This window comes from Leucopleurus acutus, assembly GCF_964270905.1.
Source record: "Leucopleurus acutus genome assembly, chromosome: 19".
NCBI lineage: Eukaryota > Metazoa > Chordata > Mammalia > Artiodactyla > Delphinidae > Leucopleurus > Leucopleurus acutus.
In genome coordinates, this window is record NC_139161.1 from 57,117,461 (window position 1) to 57,139,266 (window position 21,806).

The 21,806-nt window shown below is 48.3% G+C and overlaps 1 protein-coding gene across 1 annotated transcript in view; it reads left to right on the forward strand.

The window, feature by feature from the left end:
- LOC309976030 (heparan sulfate glucosamine 3-O-sulfotransferase 3B1) overlaps positions 1-21,289 on the forward strand; it is a 38,251-nt gene extending 16,962 nt beyond the window's left edge. The window contains exon 2 of the mRNA XM_082861473.1: positions 17,645-21,289. Within this exon, the coding sequence (XP_082717599.1) occupies positions 17,645-18,263 (619 nt within the window). The 3' untranslated portion in view covers positions 18,264-21,289. The remainder of the gene's footprint in view (positions 1-17,644) is intronic.
- The last annotated feature ends 517 nt before the right edge of the window (positions 21,290-21,806 follow it).

Here is a 21,806-nt window from a genome sequence, read left to right on the forward strand (position 1 = left end):
GGGGGCCCGGGGATGGGATCACGTCCCTGTGAGAAGTCACTGTGATCAGAGATCAAAGAAAGAGGGCAGGTTAGGGGCAGAGAAGAAGCTGTCTGTGTTCTTAGTGTGTTCTTAGTGTAAAGGGGTGCCAGTTGGGGGTTCCATAAATGAGGGCGGGGACAGGGCCTGGCCTACACCATGGATATTGACTACAGAGCTCGTGAGTGGAGTCGGGGGTTGAGATGGCTAAATAAAGTCGTGCGGTGCATGATACAGGCAAAAAGAGAAGGATGCTCAAGGCAAAGAAATATTGCAGAGGAAGGAGTGATTAAATCTGTCGAAGTGGGGAAGGATCTTTCCTGGAAAGGTTTCAGAGAAGAGGTAACGCAGAACAAGGTTTTGACGGATGAATAGAAGTTCGTGTACAGACCATGTGAGGAAGGGGGAGTCTTCTTGGCAGAAGGAACACATGTGAAAAGCCAAGGAGGTTTATGTGAAAAAGTGTCGTGGACGCAGGGAAGGACCAGCAGGGGAGAAAGGAAGGCAAGTGGGACAGCGTCAGGGGGACTGAGGGCTTTGGTGAGTGAGCCTTTAACATCATGACTTCAAAGGCTAACTAGTATGGTTCATTATGCATCTTTCCTCTCTCTCTCAAGCATTTCAACTTGGAAGCGCCAATTTACGAAGTGCCACCGACTAGTGTGAAATAGGAATTGCTTTTGCTGGTGATCAGAGAATATGCCCCACGCCCCAGAAAAACAGGCGAAGGCTGGGATCCTCTTGGGATGTGCTCGGGGACCCACATCCTCTAAGCTGGGTGCTTTCTGCTTGCCTGGATGGAGCCCGTCATTAGGGTAGAGCCCAATGCCGTGTAATTAGAAATTCCACTTCTCAGCTCGAGGACCTGCGCAGCAACAGCCCCTCGGATGCTGGGTTCCGACAACCTTAGAAGCTGCTCGGGGCTTGGCTGCCACAGCCAACTGGCAAACCTGGTAATTACAAGGTGGTTTTGCAAGCACACACCTGTTCTGAAGGTGCGGGTAGGGCCTGCTGCCTCCTCACTGGAGCGTATGCCTCTGCACAGACCATCCCCAGGGGTGCCGGGTGCACATGTGTGTTTATCCCCTGCCCCTATTCCCTCTCTTCACCCTCCCCCTCCTTTCTTTCTAATCTGAACATTTCTCACTCTGTCTCTTTCTGAATGCCACATTTCTTAGCATTCCCTCTCTTCACCCCCCCCTTTCTTTCTAATCTGAACATTTCTCACTCTGTCTCTTTCTGAATGCCACATTTCTTAGCATTCCCTCTCTTCACCCCCCCCTCCTTTCTTTCTAATCTGAACATTTCTTACTCTGTCTCTTTCTGAATGCCACATTTCTTACCATTTTGTCTCGTGAGGCCACCTCTCTGGCTGTCTTACTAGGAGTGACCCCAGTGGACTGTGCTTTTCTCTGAAAACCAGAACCAGGAAAGTCTCACCCCTTGGGCTGCGTTGTGCTTCTTATCGTTCAGAAGAGCCACGGCACAGAAGGGCCCAGCTTGGAGGATGGAAGGATGCTGCTTGACGGGGTGGGGTTTGGTGGTGGAGATTTTCCCCAGGATCGCGCATCAGATATTTTCCACGTGACATTCCCGGTTTGCAGCCAGGCTAATTTAATTTCCAGCTGACGGGCGACTCCCCGCACGATGGTAATCTCAAATAGTTAATGGGCTAGAACAGGAGGCAGCCTATCGTGTTGATTCTTGGGGGCTCTGCTCGGTGGCTTCCCAAGACTTATTTATCAGCCTGTTTTTCTTGGTTGGAGTGGATTGTCCCGCCTGGCACAGCTTTTGTGTCTCACTGCTTCTAAAGATGGATTGAGTCATGACTTCTGCCCTCTGGACGTTTAGAACCAGCTCGCTTTGCCTTCTGCACACCTGGTTTGTTGAAAGGGGAGAAGGAGGGCAGAGCGGGTATAGCCTCGGGTCAGCTCCTCTGTCCGAGATACCTGCAAACACCCTGTGAGAAATTTTGATTCTTTCCGTGGCCCCAGCAGGGTGGTAGCAAAGCCTTTTGGGCGAGCCGTATAGAGCCGCCCTGGTCTGTGATGTTGGTCCTATAGGATTGGAGGGCGAGTGCTTTCTCTCCTGCAGGACACTTAGAGTTTCGAGAGATTTCTTTACGAGACAGATACTGTTGAAAAAATCAGGGCTAGGGCTTCCCTGGTGACGCAGTGGTTGGGAGTCCGCCTGCCGATGCAGGGGACGCGGGTTTGTGCCCCGGTCTGGGAAGATCCCACATATCATTTGTTTCGGTTGGGTTGGGTGAAAAATGAACTCCTAAAATAAAGGCTAAAGGGCAGAAATGCAGGGAACCAGTGAGACATTTAGCTTTCACTTTCTAAATTCTCTCTCTCCATATATATATGTTTATATATATATTTATGTTTGTTCCATTATAATTTTTACCTTTATAATTCCCCATTTATTTATTTATTTATTCGGTACACGGGCCTCTCACTGTTGTGGCCTCTCCCGTTGCGGAGCACAGGCTCCGGACGCGCAGGCTCAGCGGCCATGGCTCACGGGCCCAGCCGCTCCGCGGCATGTGGGATCTTCCCGGACCGTGACACAAGCCCGTGTCCCCCGCATCAGCAGGCGGACTCAACCACTGCGCCACCAGGGAAGCCCCTATTTTTTTTTTTTTTTTTTTATTGTCTGAAAAAGAGGGGAGATGAACGACTCTTTAGAAAGGGGGTAGGATAATAGATGGGTCAGATGGGTCTGGGGAGATGGTTGCTGTTTTTGAGCGTTTTAATCCCGGAGGTTCTTAGAACTGCTGAGAGCCGGGATGAACGTGACATTGGGAGTTGAACCTTCTGAAGCCCGAGTCCTTGCTTTGTCGTGGCTGGATACTTGGGGCAACTCCATCTAACCGCCCTCAGCCTCACTCTCCTGGCTCTAAAGTGGAGCAGACGCCCCACGGAGAACCTGGGCGCCCAGTCCTTTCTGGTGGATGAGGTGCCATGCGCGGGTCTTAGAGTTGACCTCATAACGGCCAAGGAAGAGAGAGACGCATCTTCTGATCACAAGGAGGCCTAGTCACTCTTGCCTGGAAGCAGACTGGTTTCCCTGTTGAGCATCACAGTGGGCCGTGTCTTTGTGGCTTTACAGGACCACGTGCAGACCACTGTCATGCCAGCTCATCATATCGATGCCACTAAAACACAGAGGCGTATCCCATTTGGAGGTAGTTCAGGCAAAGCATTGGGGGGGTGAGCGAAGCTTGGGGGTCCTAACTGTGACGCTGACCTCACAGGTGGATGGAGAACACGTGTCCACCGTGCTGAGCACGCTGACTGCCTAACGCACCACCTCGTCTGGGCTTCTGATGGTCGAGCAGCTGGCTGGTGGCTGGCGCCTTGCTGACGAGCCTTCTCGGGGCTCTCCACCTGGGCCCGTGGATGGCCCCCACGGGTCTGTAATCCCCCTGAACCTGGGTACTGAGGCTTATATGCATGTCACACACATGCACTCCAGCACCCAGCTCTTTTCCCAAATTCTCTGTAACCCCTAAAAGTGGAAGTGCCCTGCTCTGAGGGCACAGCTCTGGGACTTGCAGCCTGTCAGTGAGGGTAACATTCTGGCATGATCATTAACAAGCCCCATTTCTGTTCTGAGTAAGAGGAAAACCCTCTCTCTTCAGAGGAAGCAGGGTCCTGGGAAAGGGGGTCCTTCCTTGGACAGACACTGTTCGTCTCGTAAAGAAATCTCTTGGAATTCCAGATTCATGGGGACAGCTTAAGGAGATGCAGTATATATGCAGTGGAATATTACTCAGCCATGAAGAAGAAGGAAATCCCGCCATTTGTGGCAACATGGATGGACCAGAGGGCGTTATGCTGAGTGAAATAAGTCAGAGAGAGAAAGACAAATACTTATGGTATCACTTATATGTGGAATCTAAAAAATAAAACAAACTAGTGAATATAACAAAACAGAAGCAGACACAGAAAACAAACTAGTGGTTCCCAGTGGGGAGAGGGGAGGGGGGAGGGGCAAGATAGGAGAAGGGGATGAAGAAGTACAAGCTACTATGTATAAAATAATCTACAAGGATACACTGTACAACACAGGAAACCTAGCCAATTTTTTTTTTTTTTTTTTTTGCTGTACGCAGGCCCCTCACTGTTGTGGCCTCTCCCGTTGTGGAGCACAGGCTCCGGACGCGCAGGCTCTGCGGCCATGGCTCACGGGCCCAGCCGCTCCGCGGCATGTGGGATCTTCCCGGACCGGGGCACGAACCCGTGTCCCCTGCATCGGCAGGCGGACTCTCAACCACTGCACCACCAGGGAAGCCCTAGCCAATATTTTATAATAACTTTAAGTGGAGTATAATCTATGAAAATACTGAATCACTATGTTGTACACCTATAACTTATATAATATTATAAATCAACTATACTTCCATTTAAAAAAAAAAAGACAAAGAATAAAAGAAGATGGTTGGGGCATCAGCTCTGGGCACCTTTATACAGTGAGTTGATTCCACGCCTCTTTTTGTTAGCTGGTCGTCCTACCTGCTTCCACGTGAGAAGTTAATCGATGTGCACTCAGCCAGCCCAGGGAAACAATGTCTTTGAAGGGGTTGGGGGGTTGATTAATTTCCCAAACGTGCTAATGGGGCAGCCGAGAGAGTGTCTCTTGTTCTCTCCTTTAGCGGGTGTTTGCTCACGGGCTTAGGGCTGCGTGTTCCCAGCCCGGGATTTGGAAGTGAATTCATTTGGGAAAGTATCAGCTTAAAGGTCTTTATTTGGTTTTGTGGGTGAATGGAGAACAGCGCTGAGCATCTCAGGGAGAGGTGGCCATTGTTCGCGGCCCCCGGCCTCCGGCTGGCCTCCCAGGAAAGCTACCCCACCCGAGGCTGACCTGCCTGGACCCAGAAAACCTTTTCTAGCCTAGAAACTGGGGTGATGCTCACCTGCTCTCCATTTCTGCTTTTTACATACAGACACAAAAACCTAAACCCTCATTTGTTTATAACGTTTCTGGGATGAACACCGACCTTGTGTTCTGAGTCTCACCCTGAACACTGTGTGGGAAGCTGCAGTTTCTGTGGGTGAACTCAGAACGCAAAAGGACTCCGCCCTCAGTACATCTTGCTTAAAAACTGAAGGTCTTTCCTCGTCTCAAACCTGTTACCAACTTTTCTTTTTTCCTTCCGTCTGCATGTCTTCGAATCAGCCGTTCTGTGGTTTTCACCCCAACACCGCTTTCCCACTCAGATCTGTGGAACTGCATTTATTGTGTATCTGCCCTTCTTGAACACATACTCCAGGTGGCTTGTGAATGATACCGAAAGGGCCACAAACACATAAAATGTGAGAGTAAGACAGGAGACTCGATAGCGGGGCCATAAAATGGAGCCAGGAACTGGCCTGAGAAATGTCTCTCAAATGACAGTGGACATGACCCTCAGCTCCATGACAGCCTTCACAGGCAGACACACCTCAGTTACACGAATCACTCAAACAAGCTGTTTGCTCAAAAGAAAGTATGACTGTTCTTGGTACTAAGTTGGGGACGGGGTTATATAAAGAGGATGCTGTGGGGTAACAGCCACTGGCGTGGATAGCACTCTTATTTTTTTTTTTAATTTATTTTACTGAAGTATAGTTGATGTACAATGTTCTGTTAATTTCTGCGGTATAGCAAAGTGACTCAGTTGTACATATCTATACATTCTTTTTCATATTCTTTTCTACTATGGTTTATCACAGGATATGGAATATAGGTCCCTGTGCTCTACAGTAGGACCTTGTTATTTATCCATTCTATATATAGTAGTTTGCATCTGCTAATTCCAACCTCCCACTCCATCCCCCCCCTCTTGGCAACCACAAATCTGTTCTCTATGTCTGTGAGTCTGTTTCTGTTTCGTAGATAAGTTCATTTGTGTCATATTTCAGAGTCCACAGATTAGTGATATCATATGGTATTTGTCTTTCTTTCTGCCTTACTTCACTTAGTATGATAACCTCTAGGTCCATCCATGTTGCTGCAAATGACTTTTTTTATGGCCGAGTCCATTGTCTATTATGTACCACATCTTCTTTTGGATAGCACTCGTAAAAAGCACATGGCTAATCCAGCCTTTTTGGTAAAGGGTAATTTTCTAAAAGCAAAAGGTAAAATCAGGACTCTCATCCAGTTATAATGTTAAGGTTTATATTTCTTTAATGAGCACGTTAAGGATTTTATTTTACTTATTACTGGGTTGGCCAAAAAGTTGGTTCGGGTTTTTCCATACGACGTTACAGAAAAAACGGAATGAACTTTTTGGCCGACCCAATATTAGTGAGAACCAGACAGATGTTACCATTGGTCCAAAGGAGAAGTCAAAAGAACTTAAGTTTCCTTGACATAAAGGAGCATTGAGATGAATTACAAATAGGTGGAAACTGGGTTTTTCCATGTAGTGGGAGGTGGAAAAGGAAACCCACAGAAGTTCCACCAGAAAGCACTTATTTGCATGCCAATGGTCCAGACTTACATTGCCTTTTGCTATGTCGTTGCCTATAATTTACAGAGTTGCAGAATATCTCAAAGGCAATAAAAAGGCTAGCTCCAGATAACACACGGCACAGTTTTCCACTGGAGACATCCAGTAATCTTTTCTGCCTATTCCAAATGTCTTTACATCTTCTTGTATCAGTCCTCAGTAGCCTCATGGAATTTATCACCAGCTAAAAGCCCAGATCTGTTTAAAATATGCTGCTGGGAAGCACAGTCTCCCCCACTCCTGATACGTCTTGAAGCCACTCACCTCCCACGTTTGATGTGGCTTCTCATTGCCTCTGAGATCAAATCCAAATTCTGTCTGGCGTTTGTTCGTTTATTCATTTACCCTTCATTCGTCTAAGAGCCATATATTTTGGCCACAGTGCAAATAAGGCAGAGCCCAGTCCTCAACCCCCTCGAAGTCTATAATAGCAGCTAGAGAAAGGTTATGCTAACGTTTGTGCGTGTGCGCGCGCACACGCATATGTGTATTTGCAGGGAGGGTGGTGGTCCTAAGAGGGGAGCAGAATTGCTAGCCCAGCCTGGGGAAGGAATGAGTGCCATAGGAATGTACTAGAAGGAGGAGGGCTCTGCTTGCCCATGGCTGGGGTGAAGGGTGAAAAAGGAAGGTAGGGGACATAGCATGTCCTTAGGGAAAAGCAGGGAGACACCTGGGCAGGGAGCTTGAATGTCATGTTGAACATCGCGAGAGCAGAGGGGAAAGGGGACCACTCCAGCCTGCTTTCCAATCTTTCTTGCCTTATTTCTCACCGTTCCACAAACAAACAAACAAACTTCAGTCCATGCCCAATGTTTCAATCACTGTCTTATGTTCTTACACTCGGGTATCTTCTGTTCTTGATATCTTCACTTCCACCCGCCCTTGGGACCAGCTCAAGGAAGCTTTAGATGTCCCAAAGGACACGATGTCTGGGTGCTTCTTTTTCACATTTCAATGCAATATGTATTGGCAAACCTCCTGGATGTGGAATTTCTCTCTAAATACACAGTAAGCCCCTGGAGGGCAAGAATCATCCCCGTGAATGATAGCTACGTGCCATTTCACTGATTCCTTAACCATCTGTGAGAGAGACTATGTCCACATTCCTGGTCCGTTTTCTTTTTGAGACCCAGGGGAGAGACATGTGGGGTATCTCACCCCACCATCATTTGATGAATGCAAATGAATTTTAATAATTTAAGCAAAATAATAAGTAAAATGACAATGAATAGACATCAGCTCGTTAGAGTCATTTCTTTTTTCTTACTGTTGTTAAAGCGACCACTTATCATTCTGAGCGAAAGTGGTTTATTACCGGCCCCAAGAGGTGGTGCATCCAAAGTTCGAAAGTAAGAGGCGCTCATGGCTGGCTTCTGTTCCACAGGTGACATAAGGAGCTTGTTCTTTGCTGTAGCTCAGCACTCAAGGTCAAGACCTTCTTTATGTGTACGGCCTCGTAATGTAAATGTGTCACCTAATATAATGGGTAGGATGATACATAAATGTTGCTCTAGCATTAACTCCTTTGAGCATTGGGATCCTGAGATGCTCACCATTTTCAAACCTGGCCCACATGGTAATTTATGATCCCAGATTGCCCCCAGTTCTCTTTACATATTTGCATTGTGACCTCTAGTCATTGGCTTTAAGCACTGCTAGTTCACTTCCTTTCATTCATTCGTTTATGTGTTCATCCAGCAGATTATTTTCCAGTGCTTCCTATGCTGGGTGTTTTGCCGGGTTTTGTTCTTGTATTTCTTTTGAAGATAAAAATCTTTACAATTCACCGTCCATATAAATACAAAACAAAACATGGAGGGCCGTAAGATTCAACCAAACATTTTGTTCTTAGAAATCGTCATCAGGGCTTAAAAATAGTTACAGGGTTAGTTTTTCACTGGGGCTAATGCAGGGTAAAAGGCTAATCTTGCTTGTAATTCTTAGCAGCCCTCTCACTACCCATTTGGTTATTTGATCTCCCCGGCGCTTACAGTTTTGTTCCCTTGTGCGAGTTGTGGAGTCGGGGGTGGGGGTGGGGGGTGGGGGTGGGGGGGGGAAGGGAACGCTTTGTCTCAAACACAGAAGAATCGCTGGAAATTTTAAGACTCACCGTCTATCAGGAAGTTCTCATAGAATTTGAACAATCTTGACGAGACGCGCTCAAGTAATACAGAACGCTTGAGCAGAGCTTCAGCCGCCAAGACTTTCCATCTGTCCTATGTTTGGACATGAAACACACGAGCAAGTTGGACTTTATATAGTAATCTGTTACAGATGCACTGAGTTTTTATTTAAAAAATGGTGACCTGTGATAACGAATGGATGCGACTTTCTCCTCCTGAAAACTGGCTCTGGAAAGCTTCCGTACTTCACAAGCTGAGAATCCCCAAAAGAGTAGGAGAGAGGGCACTTTGATGGGTGTCTTTATTTTATTTTTTAAATAATTTTATTTATTTATTTTGGCTGCGTTGGGTCTTCGTTGCTGCGCACGGGCTTTCTCTAGTTGTGGTGGGCGCGGGCTACTCTTCCTTGTGGTGCGCGGGCTTCTCATCGTAGTGGCTTCTCTTGTTGCAGAGCACGGGCTCTAGCCGCGCGGGCTTCAGTAGTTGTGGCACGCAGGTTCAGTAGTTGTGGTTCGCAGGCTCCAGAGTGCAGTCTCAGTAGTTGTGGCGCACGGGCTTAGTTGCTACGTGGCATGTGGGATCTTCCCGGACCAGGGCTTGAACCTGTGTCCCCTGCATTGGGAGGCGGATTCTTAACCACTGCACCACCAGGGAAGTCCTGATGGGTGTCTTCAGAGTTTCCGTCGGCCTTGCCATGTCACTTCCTTTCTTCCTTCAAGCACTAGGTCAGACCAACTGGGAAGAAATAATGGCTGCTGATTATTGGCGTGCAAATAAGAAACTGAAGGGTTTTCTTTGTCAGCAGTGTCTCCAGGTTTATACACCCCCAAGGATGTTCTCTAGAAAGCACCTCTTGTCTTCTCTAAAGTGTTCTCGAGCTATTTAAAGCCTGTGATAAGGGAAGTTGTTTTGCTCTCATTTCCCTTCAGTTTAGCTTAACTCAAACTTACGTCTGGGGTTTTTATTGACCTAATTTACTTTATACTTTATATCAACTTTTCAGTTGATAACCATAAAGTAGAGTTCTCTTTGTAAAGTAGAAGGGGAACAGGGAGAGGGATGGGGCCATTGTCTTGGACTTAAGTCGAGGATTGACTGGGATTTCTCTCTCATCCCAAACTCCTACTGTCCCTGCAGTCAGGAGGCAGGAAGGGAATGGATTATATCAACTCTTCATTCTGTGAATCTGGTTTCCGCAGTTGGGTTGTTTCTTTTCAGCAGCCAGGGATGGACCCCTGCCCCTAAACGGGCTGTTTTACTTCAGGTAAACCTCATTCTCTGCCATGGAAAGAAAGTAAGAAAGAGAGAGAGAGAGAGAAGGAGGAAGGAAGGAAGGAAGGAGAGAAGGAAAGAAGGAAAGAGAGAAAGAAGGAAGGAAGCAAAGAGAGAGAGAAAGAAAGAACCTTCCAAAGTAGGATGCGTTCATATGAAACACTGCCTCATTTCCTGCTCCCCTTTGGCTTGGATCATCACATCCGTTCAGTGATGTCAACCCAAGAAGGGGAGTTTGGTTTTTCTTGGTCTCCAAGGTCCTACCAGGGAACTAAGAAGGAAGGTCCAAACATGGGATCCTTCCTAGCACAAGTGAAGAATTTCAGGAAACGGAGACTCTTTCAAATATTTGTTTTACAGGAGACTTTGAATTTAAGAACCAATGTGGAATTTCTTTTTCCTTAGCAATATTTCCCTAGAAATATCCCTACTATTTAGAACCATAAGTCAAAGGAGATAATAAAGAGAGGACATAAGTGGGGTTCATTCCACCTTACCCATAGGAAGGGTTTTGCTGCTTTAAGAGCTTATTCACATATGAACTACATTTGAATCTCATTTTTTTTTTAAAGCAGGACAAATATCTCCATTTTACAAATGCAGAGAGACAGCTCAGAGATGTTAGGCAACTTGCCTGAAGACACACAGCCTGACCTTGAACCCTACTTTCCTTTCTATTCCACCAGGCACCAGGTTGCCTAACGAGTGAGTGCCTAGTTTTAGGACATCCTTGACATTGACTTCCACCTGAATTGCACTCTTGGGGTTGATCTGTACCCCCAAGGTACACTTTGAAGTACACTTTGTACCAATTCAATCATCGAATATTTATATAGGTTCTCCTTTACCAACTTGTGCCAACCTATGGCTGGCTGGAGGAGCAGGGGGTGGCATGAGGGTGGGGAGGAAGAGATGGAGATTGTAAGGGTCCCCGTATAGAATTTTAGAGCCTAAGAACCCCCTTTTAAACCAATCCATTTTTTTAATATTTATTTTGTTTATTATTTTTTATTTTTTGGCTGCGTCACGTCTTAGTTGTGATATGCAGGCTCTTTTGTGGTGGCGCGCGGTCGCCTCTCTACTTGTGGGCCGCAGAGCGCATGGGCTCTGTAGTTTTTAGCACTCGGGCTCTCTAGTTGAGGCGTGAGAGCTCAGTAGTTGTGGCGCATGGGCTCAGTTGCCTCGTGGCACGTGGGATCTTAGTTCCCCGACCAGGGATCAAACCCCTGTCCCCTGCATTGGAAGGTGGATTCTTTACCACTGCACCACGAGGGAAGTCCCCCAGTCCATTAATTTTTATACACAGGAAACTGAGCCCAAAGCTTTGAGTGCCTCGTCCGAGGTCTTAGGCTCTTGTCAGTGGCAGGGCAGGAACCAGAGCCCAGGGCTTCGTGTGCCCAGTGCCCACTGGGCTTTCGCTGGGCCAGGAAGTCCCTCCCCTTGCCCTGGGAGAAGCGGGGGTGGGTGGGGTGGGGGTGGGGGAGTGGGATGGGGGTGGGGGTGGGGGGGTGGGGGTGGGGGTGGTGGGGCGGTGCTTCCCTGGTGGGGAAGTGATTTTCATCCAGGCTGTGTTGACGGGCGGTGTGGAATGGCTCAGAAGCTCTGGAGTAAGGGCCTGTTTACAGACATTTGCACCTCGTTGCCCAGGGCACAGGGTAGGCAGACTTTCTTGGGATGAAGCAGGGAGCTGGGAGAGGATTTACCGGAGCCTGTGACACACACCAGTCAGTGTAACAGCCTGAGGGCTGGCCCTTTGTTGCCTGGGAGGTAACCCAGGCAGAGCTGGGGCTCCCACCGCCCCAGGGAAAAGGAGCCGGTTCCAGACGGGAAGCCCGCACTGATGAGAGCTCATCTCTGATGAGCAGGTCAGGTCTACACAGAGAAGAATCTGCCGAAGCAGGAAGGGGCAGAGCTGCTTCAGCGGCAGCCTTTCCGCCTCTGCATCTGGTACCCTACTCTCCCCTTTCTGGGTCCCCTGCTCTGCCCTGTCTGCCCAATGGCAGGGCTGATTTTACTTTTACTTTCGAGAGAGTGTGCTTCCCGGAAAACTTCTTTCTATTGATGAAAAAAATTTTTTTCTTTTTCTTTTTTTTTTCAGGAAACGGGACACAGATTACTCTGATTTCACATGATTTGTGCCCGCACACAGTGAGGTCCGATAAACACGAGCAACGCCCCACAGAGCGCAGACACAAAAGGCTATTAGCTTTTAATTGAAACCCTCCCTCCACCCCCCCCAGCCCCCCAGCCCCTTCGAGGAACAGGAACTCAGGCCTTTGTGAAGCAGGGTCTATAACAGAGGACTCTGCCAAAATGAAAGGAATCTTGAGTTGACCCAGAGGAGTGAGATGCTCTTTTGAGCCCCACCCCCTTATGGCATTCAAAGGCTTTTCATTTTCTGAGCAGTATTGAAATTCTGGGACAATGGAGGCCAAATCCTTGCAGTGGGGTTGGGGGCTGGGCAGGGGGAAAGGAGAGAGGGTTGGCCAAGGAGGGGACCCGGGGGAGTCCATCCTTTGTTATTTTTCTTCTTTCCTACCCATTACCTTAAAAAAAGAAAGAAAGAAAGTAAAAAGACCCAGTAAACTTTATAATGAATAATGACATCACTTCCGGGAGCCCAGCTGCTCCTGGGGACCAGAGAGACACGGAGAGCAACAGACTATTTACAATTTCATTTTAAATTATTTGAAACCCTCCCAGAGGAGTTCTTTGATATGCAAACGTCTCACCCAAATGGAGATAATTATTTATGGAGATGTGGCCCTTTGAAGGGGAGCTCCGATCTGGTGGGCTCAGAGACTTCCTACAAAGGAAGAAGGTTCCAGATAAGAAGGGGCTGAGCTGATCCCCATCTTCCTCCCTCCCCCCCCCCACTCCTCCCCTGGGAAGAAAACTGCTTTAAAGAAGAAACTTCCCAGGGTTACAACTTACAGCTCGAGTTGCAAGTCTCAGGAGCTGCCGGTGTCTCCTTGTCCACAGTCAAGTTTACAGGAAGAGTTCCTTTCTCATCCCTGGGTGTCTCATCTTTCTGTCAGGATGGAAGCTACAAGGCTGGACCTTTGTCTTTGCCCCCCTCCCCTCCCCCCGAAGTCCATTGTAATTTATAAGGTCACAAGGTAGAAAGGCACCGCCCCGGGGGAAAGTTTGGGGTGGATGTTCAGGGCTGGTAGATGGGACTTCAGAAGAGGTGACAGCCGTGCGGCATCGGTGGTATCGTGGTGAGCACGGCCACCTTCAGAAGAGGTGACACCAGCTTCCCGCACACTTGTCACTACAGAAACCCCTCTGATTAGGTCTCTAATGACCCTGGGGACTCCAGAGCACCCGCTAGCGTCTGGGGACATGTGCCCTCTCCTCGCCCCCGACCCTGCCAGTGTCTGTCACCTCCGGGACTGTCGGCAGCTTTGCAGTTTGCTCCTTGGCAATGTCCCCTCCCTGTGACCCCCCAGCTGCCCTTCTGCCCTTTTCAAGTTAGCTAACTGAGTGCTTCCCCGGCCTCTGTGATGGGGAGATTGACGCACTCAGCTAACCTCAGCCTAACTGCCTTCCTTGGGGACCAGGCAGGGTGGGCCAGGCCTCTGGAGGAGGAAAGGATGAGGGAGGGGCTTGGGCAGCCGAGCAGTCAGATCCCAGGAACCCAAGGGCATCCTTTCATAAAAGAAGACTTGTTGGGCTTCCCTGGTGGCGCAGTGGTTGAGAGTCCACCTGCCGATGCAGGGGACACGGGTTCGTGCCCCGGTCCGGGAAGATCCCACATGCTGCGGAGCGGCTGGGCCCATGAGCCGTGGCCACTGAACCTGCGTGTACGGAGCCTGTGCTCCGCAACGGGAGAGGCCACAACAAGAGGCCTGCATACCGCAAAAAAAAAAAAAAAAAAAGAAGACTTGTTACTTTTTGTTCGTTTTCTGAGTTTTTCTGGCATGTATTTTCAAGGCAGGAAGTTGGCTGTTTAGTCCCTGATCTTGCCTGTCACAGGTTAAGATGTGCTACCTTTGACAGCCCGCAGTGTTCGCTGGGAGGAAAGGGTTTTCTTTTTTCCTGAGTGGTCACAGGTGCCGTGATCCCAGCATCCCAGGGAGAGCCCTCGACTGGAGCCGCAGAGGAAGGTGAGGGTTAGGAAAGGACCCCGGTGAGCGTGCTGCACCTGCACTTGGGGCCCGGGCTGAGGGTGCAAGCGTGTGCGACCCCGTTCTTCCCAAGGAGGAAACCATCCTTCACAGACAGGGAGCCAAGGAGAGAAGGGATCGCAGCGTTGTCGGGGTTGCTGTTTTTTTTTTTTTTTTACAGCAGATTTTATTTATTTATTTTTTAGAACAGTTTAGGGTCACGGCAAAATCAAGCAGAAAGATCAAAGTTCCAGAAGCCGAGCACCGGCGCGTGAATTTGGGGTTCAGCCACATTCCCATAGGCCTCCTGCTCCCCCCGAAGCACAGCCTTCCGCCATCAGAGTGGCCCACTGGCTACGATGAGCTCACGCTGACGCATCAGTCATCATCGCCCCAAGTCCATAGTTTACATACAGCAGGGCCCATCCTTGGAGATGTCCGTTCTGTGGGCCTGACAAGCGCATAATGACACGTATCCGTCATGACGGTATCACTCGGTATTTTCACCGCCCTAAAAATCTTCTGTGGTCTCCCTGTTCAGCCCCACCTCTCCCTGCATCTCTGGGGATCCCAGCGTTTTTGAGTTTTGCTGCTGATACTTGCGGGTGTATCAGCTGCTCAAAAAACAGGGGGCGGGCATCCTTATTCCCCACGTGGATTTCGGACTGTGGAGGTTTATTTATTTAGTTGTTTCCAGGGTGGGGAGGAGAGGTGTAACCTTCCTAGAAATCCTGATTCTTCTGTGTGTAAAGGTTTCTCCTGGCTGCTCTGTTGTTTTTTGAATTCTCAGGGGCTGGACGTGGGCTTTGGGAGCAGCTAAAAGTGATGCAGCCTTTCGGCTTCCTGGCTGGTTACCAACCTGACACCACAGTGGGATCGTCCTCAGAGCAGTTTGTCAGAAGGCGACCTCCTCTTCGGTGCTAATTCACAGACCAGGAGGCTGAGGCCTGGGAAAGGCAGGCATGTGGCCAGGGATGTTCACCCTCATGAAAACTTGTAGCTTCTTTTTTTTTTTTCTTTTTTTTTTTTAAGCAACAGTAAATAGATCTGTGATGTCAAAATGTCTAAGTCTCTATTGACCATTTTCTCTTTTCAATCAAGATTTTCCTCCCAAGGGTATCCAAACAAGGGCAGCCTTGGGCTGTTTGTAAGGGGATTTGCCTTGTGGAAGGTGCTTGCTTTAAGCCCTTCGTTGGAAAGGGGCAGCACAAGGGGAAGATGTGGGAGTGATAGAACCGGTGATGCTGGTTGTTAAAGATTTCTACGTATGTGTCCGAGGTCATGCAACTGGACACCAAGAATGATTGTTCACTGTATGTAGGTTAAAAAGTAGATTTTTAGAATTAAGAAAAAAGATTGCTGTTGGAGGTCAGGAAACGTGCGGGTATTTTTTTTTTTTATTGGGGTAAAGTTGATTCGCGACATTGCGTTAGTTTCAGGTTACAGCACAGTGACTCGCTTATACATATATCTATATCTATCTATCTATATTCTTTTTCAGATTCTTTTCCCTTATAGGTTATTACAAAATATTGAGTAGAGTTCCCTGTGCTCTGCACTAGGCCCTTGTTGGTTATCTATTTTATTTATAATAGTGTGCATAGGTGGGGTATTTCTGTAGCCAAGCGAGAGGTCATTCTCCCCCAGGAGAGGGAAACAGGGGACCGGATGTTTCCCTGACTCTTCCTGGTTTTGCTCAATCCAAGGGGGAGATGGGCCCACCCCAACCCAATGTGGCTTGCCGCCTGTCCCCTCTCTGAAGTTCAAGTTCATTCACTTCCATCATCTGCTTTGTGTCAATGTCTTGGCCTCTGTTCGGCTGTAGTGCGTTGGGTTACATCCATTTCAATAACCTTCCTCTGTATTGTTGTGTAATTTGCCAGTTCAAACAATAAGTTCACTTGCTGGACCCTGGGAGGAGGCGTGCCATCTGAAGAAAGAAAAGAGGCAGGAAAAGAAAATTAGGGCAACCTTTGCTACTGGAGAACATCAGAATTCTAAGGCTTTTAGAACTTCTCTGGTTCATTCAAAGTTCCTACGCGTTTAGACCCTCTGAAGACAGACCCCAAACCCACTCCATCTGCCCTGGCCCTGGAGAACTTGGCGGGTCGGGTTTCCCTCAGTCATAGCGGTATAGCACTTGGATTCTGAATAGTAAACCCTTTCTTGTAGATTCAGTCTAGGTACAAATGGCTGAACACTGGAAACAGCTCGGACTTGATCAAACTCGATCTGCTTTTGAGTGAAATGCAAAATAAGTTGAGAGCCGGGCCCCTCTGTAATCCTTCATCACGTTAGCCTGATGACACGGCTACGTTTGTCTAAGTGGTTAATGGGCAAAGTGGGTCAATCCAGCTTTAGCTTAAGCCGGGGGCAGCTGCAGGGCTGCAAGGCAGTCCTTCGGGGAGAAGCATGCTTCCTCTAACTAGCTGTGAAGGAGGAGCCCGTTGCCCTTTCTGCCTCTTGCAATAGAGTTTATATCATCATTTCCATAAATGTCTCCCTAGAGGGATTTTGGTCTCAGTAGATTAGGGATGGCTTGAAGCTGGAAGTTCAGAATGTCCTACTGAGAGGTAGATATTTGGTCAAAAATGATGTGGAAATTGTCTTTTTTCCAATTTCTGGGCCCAGGTTGGAATCAATCAGAAATCTCTATCCCGTAGCAAATGGAAGATTATACATCTGTGACCGCTACTTAGTGTCCGATTAGGTAACACATCTCCTGATGTACACACACCAACGTGTACACATGCATGTTCAGCATGGTCCTACTGTGTGCTATAAACTGTGTACTGAACACGGTCATAATGATCATAATAATGGAATAGTAGCCGCAGCTAGTGAATATCGAATATATAACGTATGCCAGGCTCGTTCAAAGCATATTATGATCATTAATTGTCTTAATCCTCATTAAACTCCCATAAGGTTGGTGTTATCATCTTTATTCTTACAGCTGAGGAGAGAAGGCCAGAAAGGAAGTTGCTGAAAATGAGACACCTTATAAGTGACCGAGCTGGGATTTGAACCCAGGCGGTCTGATGTCCAAGCCCACAGTGCTTAAATGTTAAGCTAAATGCTTTCGTTTTACAAACCCCGCAACAACCAAATGCAGTGGGTGGAAATCATTCTCGTTTCACATATTCCGATGCTGGAACTCAGGGAGCAAATCAGGCGCAGTGTTACATCATTGATGCCTCTGATTTTTAGTGCTAATCACCACACACAACTGCTTCTTGGTCCAAATATCATGTCCTATCTTTCCTGTAGGTTATAGCAGTTTTGCCTACGTAGTTATGTTTAAATTATGCTAAGAAAGATATCATACAAGTCTCCCTGCCTATGCCAGGCACTTTTCTAAGCTGTTGAGGTATATGAAGACGTTTAATCATCACAACAACCGTAGGAGATCGGTAGTGTTATTATTTCCCATTAAGTACATCCGCGAGGAACCAGGGGTGCACAGCCTTGCGTCTGTGCGACTTCTCCGCGATCATGGTCACACCTCTAGTAAGCGGAGCAGTTGGTACCTCAACTCAGCCTCCGGGTCTGTAAGACCCTCCCTCTGCTGGGAAGGAGCTCAGTTTTCAGGCCCTAACGTGCCTTTCTGCTCCGCGCAGGGACCTGATGCCGAGGACCCTGGAGGGGCAGATCACCATGGAGAAGACGCCCAGCTACTTCGTGACGCGGGAGGCGCCCGCGCGCATCTCGGCCATGTCCAAGGACACCAAGCTGCTGGTGGTGGTGCGGGACCCGGTGACCAGGGCCGTCTCGGACTACACGCAGACGCTGTCCAAGCGGCCCGACATCCCCAGCTTCGAGAGCCTGGCCTTCAGGAACCGGACGGCGGGCCTCGTGGACCGGGCGTGGAGCGCCATCCAGATCGGCCTGTACGCCGAGCACCTGGAGCGCTGGCTGCGCCACTTCCCCGCCCGCCAGCTGCTCTTCGTGAGCGGCGAGCGGCTGGTGCGCGACCCGGCCGGCGAGCTGGGCCGCGTGCAGGACTTCCTGGGCCTCAAGCGCATCATCTCCGACAAGCACTTCTACTTCAACCAGACCAAGGGCTTCCCCTGCCTCAAGAAGGCCGAGGGCAGCGGCCGCCCTCACTGCCTGGGCAAGACCAAAGGCAGACCCCACCCCGAGATCGACGGCCAGGTCCTGCGGCGGCTGCGCGACTTCTACCGGCCGTTCAACCGCAAGTTCTACCAGATGACGGGCCACGACTTCGGCTGGGACTGATCAGACCCTCCCGCCCCGCCCCCCTCCCCACCCGGGGCTTAGGAAATATTGAGAGAGATTATATGTATGTAAAATGTACAGAAATCTATTTTATAATAATTTATTTTTAATTCATAAGCAATTAACTCACTAAGCTGCCTAGCCACGCTCTTTAGAGTCACGTAATCTGTTCACATTCCAAAGCGTTTCTAAGATTTTCTTCTTGTCTTCACAATGGATGGTGCTTCCTTTTTTTTTTTTTTTTTTCTTTCTTTCTACCCATTGTATTTAAAAAGAAGAAAAGCACAACTTGAGATTTTCGTTGTTACGGGTATGCAGCCTTCGATCGCTGTCTGGATGCACTTGCCCACCTCCTCATACGGAAGCTTCCATCTCCCTTCCCGCCTGGGCACCTCTGGGAGCTCTGAGCTGCCAGACCTTCACATAGCAGCTTCCTCACTGACGTGCTGACACATCCAAGGGCGTAGACTCCAAACCACAGCGCTAGGTTTCCCCTCCCCCCCAAGTCCGCTCAGCACGCGGGGGAATCACTACCTTGGCAGGGACATCCACATCCTTTTAGAGTCTGCCTGTCAGGGCCCTTGACTTTACCTTTTGATTCTGAAGGATGCCCCTGCCTCATCTTCTGCCCCATCCCTGGTTCAATAACTGGCTTGAAGTGTATGCAAATATCAGTCCCCACTCCTGCAGGTCCCGCGTCTGAGATGCTCGGGTGCTGCTTTAGAAATAAAGACGATCCCTTCTAATTTGCATGCGAGGGCATCGTGTTCCGTTCTCCAGGCAGACGGCTCTGCTTTGGCACACCAAAGAATCCCCTAGGCTAGCAGAACCCCCGGATCGAACCAAGGGTGTCGAGACCTGAAGGGGCCGGGTTCATCCCACGCCATCTGAGTCTACCAAGATGCCGCTAGGTGCAGAGCCAGCCCCTGTTTGATGTCTGGAACTCCCCTCCCTGGAATTCCTAGCTCATCTCAGACAACACGGTCTGTAGCCCACAGGCAAACAGCGAGAACCAGGAGAGGCTCTTGTAAAGAGACTGGGAACGCTGGCCCGTGTTGCCCGTAAGCGCTCGAGCCTGTGCCTCTGTCCCTTCTTTTAGCCAGGCCCTGGCAGAAGGGGTACCAGCACTGTTGCTGCTGATGCAGAATTCTCTCCCCTACCTCTTCGTGGAGGGGGCACTGGAGGGGTCATTTGTGATGACCAGCTAGTGGCAGTTGGGTAACCGTATAGCAATATCAAAGAACTGTCATTTGTGTTATACTTTCACTAAGGAATATATGGGAAGATATTGTCAAAATGGTTGGGTTGTGATATTTACAAAGGACACTTTGGTATGTTCTGTGGGATAACTTGCTCGCCAGTGAAACCAAACACTGGTCTTTAAGGGATGTCTTATTGATAATCTGGTCTGTCTTTGCCCACAAGTTTTAGCCCCGACGTAGCTAGTTCGTGCTTAGCTGCAAAGCTAAGGTATAAGAGGATGGGCGCACGGGGACTGGAGGCGGGAGCTCTGTGCATTCCTGAGATGCTGTGTGCATTTCATAGCTTTGTTACTGCCTCTACCAAGCCGTGTAGACCTGCACTTAGGGAAATGCCCATGATCATGGCATGGCTCTTCCCTCTTGCTGCTTGGGTGTCAAAGACATCTTCAGAAGGGTGCTAATTGATCGTGCATTTCTCCAACCAGAAGGCTCATTAGAAATAACACTGGGAACACCTCTTTTCCATTACAGCATAACATCGCTTAAAGTCAAAGCCGGCCCCCATCTGCCACCTGATCCTGCCCTGGCCGCTTTCTGTCCACTCTCGTGCTCTGACATGGTGCGTGATGTCAGCTTGCAAAAAAAGTTCAGAGAAGGGTTTGCCACGAAGCAGTGGGGAAATGCACGTGAACTTTTCCCTCCCCTCCAGGGCCCTGCTTGCCTTTCTAAGCTGGACCATTTTCGATTAAGTTGTTTATTCCCTGCCTTAAAACTAAAACAGGAAATCCTCAGAGAGAAGGAGGGTCATTTAGTCATGAACACTGAAGTGAGTCAAGATTCTATTCTGGGTCAAATCCTTGAATCCAAACAGATGTCGATAATTAGCACTGAAGGACTAGAGCGCGTTTTTCTGTGGAAGACAAATAAATCAGACTTCCTGTGCATCTCTTCCGAGGAGTCTGACGGCTTACAGTTCCTGACGGCTCCTGACTCAGCATCGGCCCCAAGGTTACACCCCATCGCATGATACTTATTACAGGGCACACGTGTCTTCCTCCTGGAGAAGTCTGCACGGCCACCGACTTAACCTTTTAGCTGCTAGAAGACAAACACCATTTCTGGTTTGGCAATTTGTCCTAACGCGTTCTGGTTTTCTTCCGCATTACAGGAGAAGCTCTGATATTCATGGGGTACTTTATTCCGCTCAGTTTGTTTAAAAACAAACAAAAAGGTTAACAAAAAATTTGGAGGTTGTTATTGTTCCTGTCGAGCCCACGCTGTCTTTGAGGTGTTCGTACTTGGTAAGCGGTACCTGGAAGGGTGTTTAGGTGTAGTAACTGCATCATAAACATTGAATTGGAAGATGAAGGAAGAAAAGTTGTCTTCTTCATGGGATCCTCCTACGACGTCATTTTGAGTGACAGGTACATTATAGGCCTTTGGAGAAACGCAGTTTCAGATCCCACCAGGATATTTTCATGAGAAAGGAAAATGGAAGGTTCTGCTAAAGTAGAAACGCATAGTGTCTAAAAGGCTGACATGGAAGTCAATGTCCTTTTTCTTTTCAGTTGATCAAGAAAGATGGTCAGTAAAACTTCAAGGTGTGGTTAGATTTTTTTTCTCACTTTTGTAACATTAATTTATGACTGAGTTTCATTCAGCCCAGTAATCTGGAATACTGCACATTCTAGCAGTGTGTCCTCTATAACCTGGATGTTAGAATAACCAATATGTACAAAAAGAAAAAAAAATTAAGTATTTTGTCCTATGTATAACACAAATTAATTTTACACAGAGAAGGATGTTTCTAGGAAAATGAAATTCTGGTAATTCATACTATTTCTTTTTATGAACAAATAAAATATATTTTACCAACTTGTGGGTAATTCTGTGTTTTATTATATGTTGTGGATGGGTAAGGAGATGGTATTTGATTGAATAACTAATCACATGCGTGCACACACACACAAAGGTATTCCAAAGGCACGCCGATCTTTCATATTTTAAAAGATTTGATCCAAAATCCAAATAGTCTGCAAGTATTTGGGGTAGATTTTTTGTAAATGACTCTGAAGGCTGCAAGATCAGTGAACGGGCTCCTGCCCGCTGGAGACTGTCCATGGGACCCCAAGAACACCAAGTGCTACAACTTCAGTGCCTCGGGGTCTGGCCAGGGTGGGTGTGAGGGGCTGTCATGCGTGGACATGTGTCGCACTATGGGTGCCTTGTAGCAGGGCACTGTTGCCTGGGTGATTTGGGGAAAGGTAGCTTTCCCTTCTCACATTTTCAGTGTGTTCTCACGTCCGTCATTTGGAGTTCCTTGTCTTTGGGACGGAGTGGA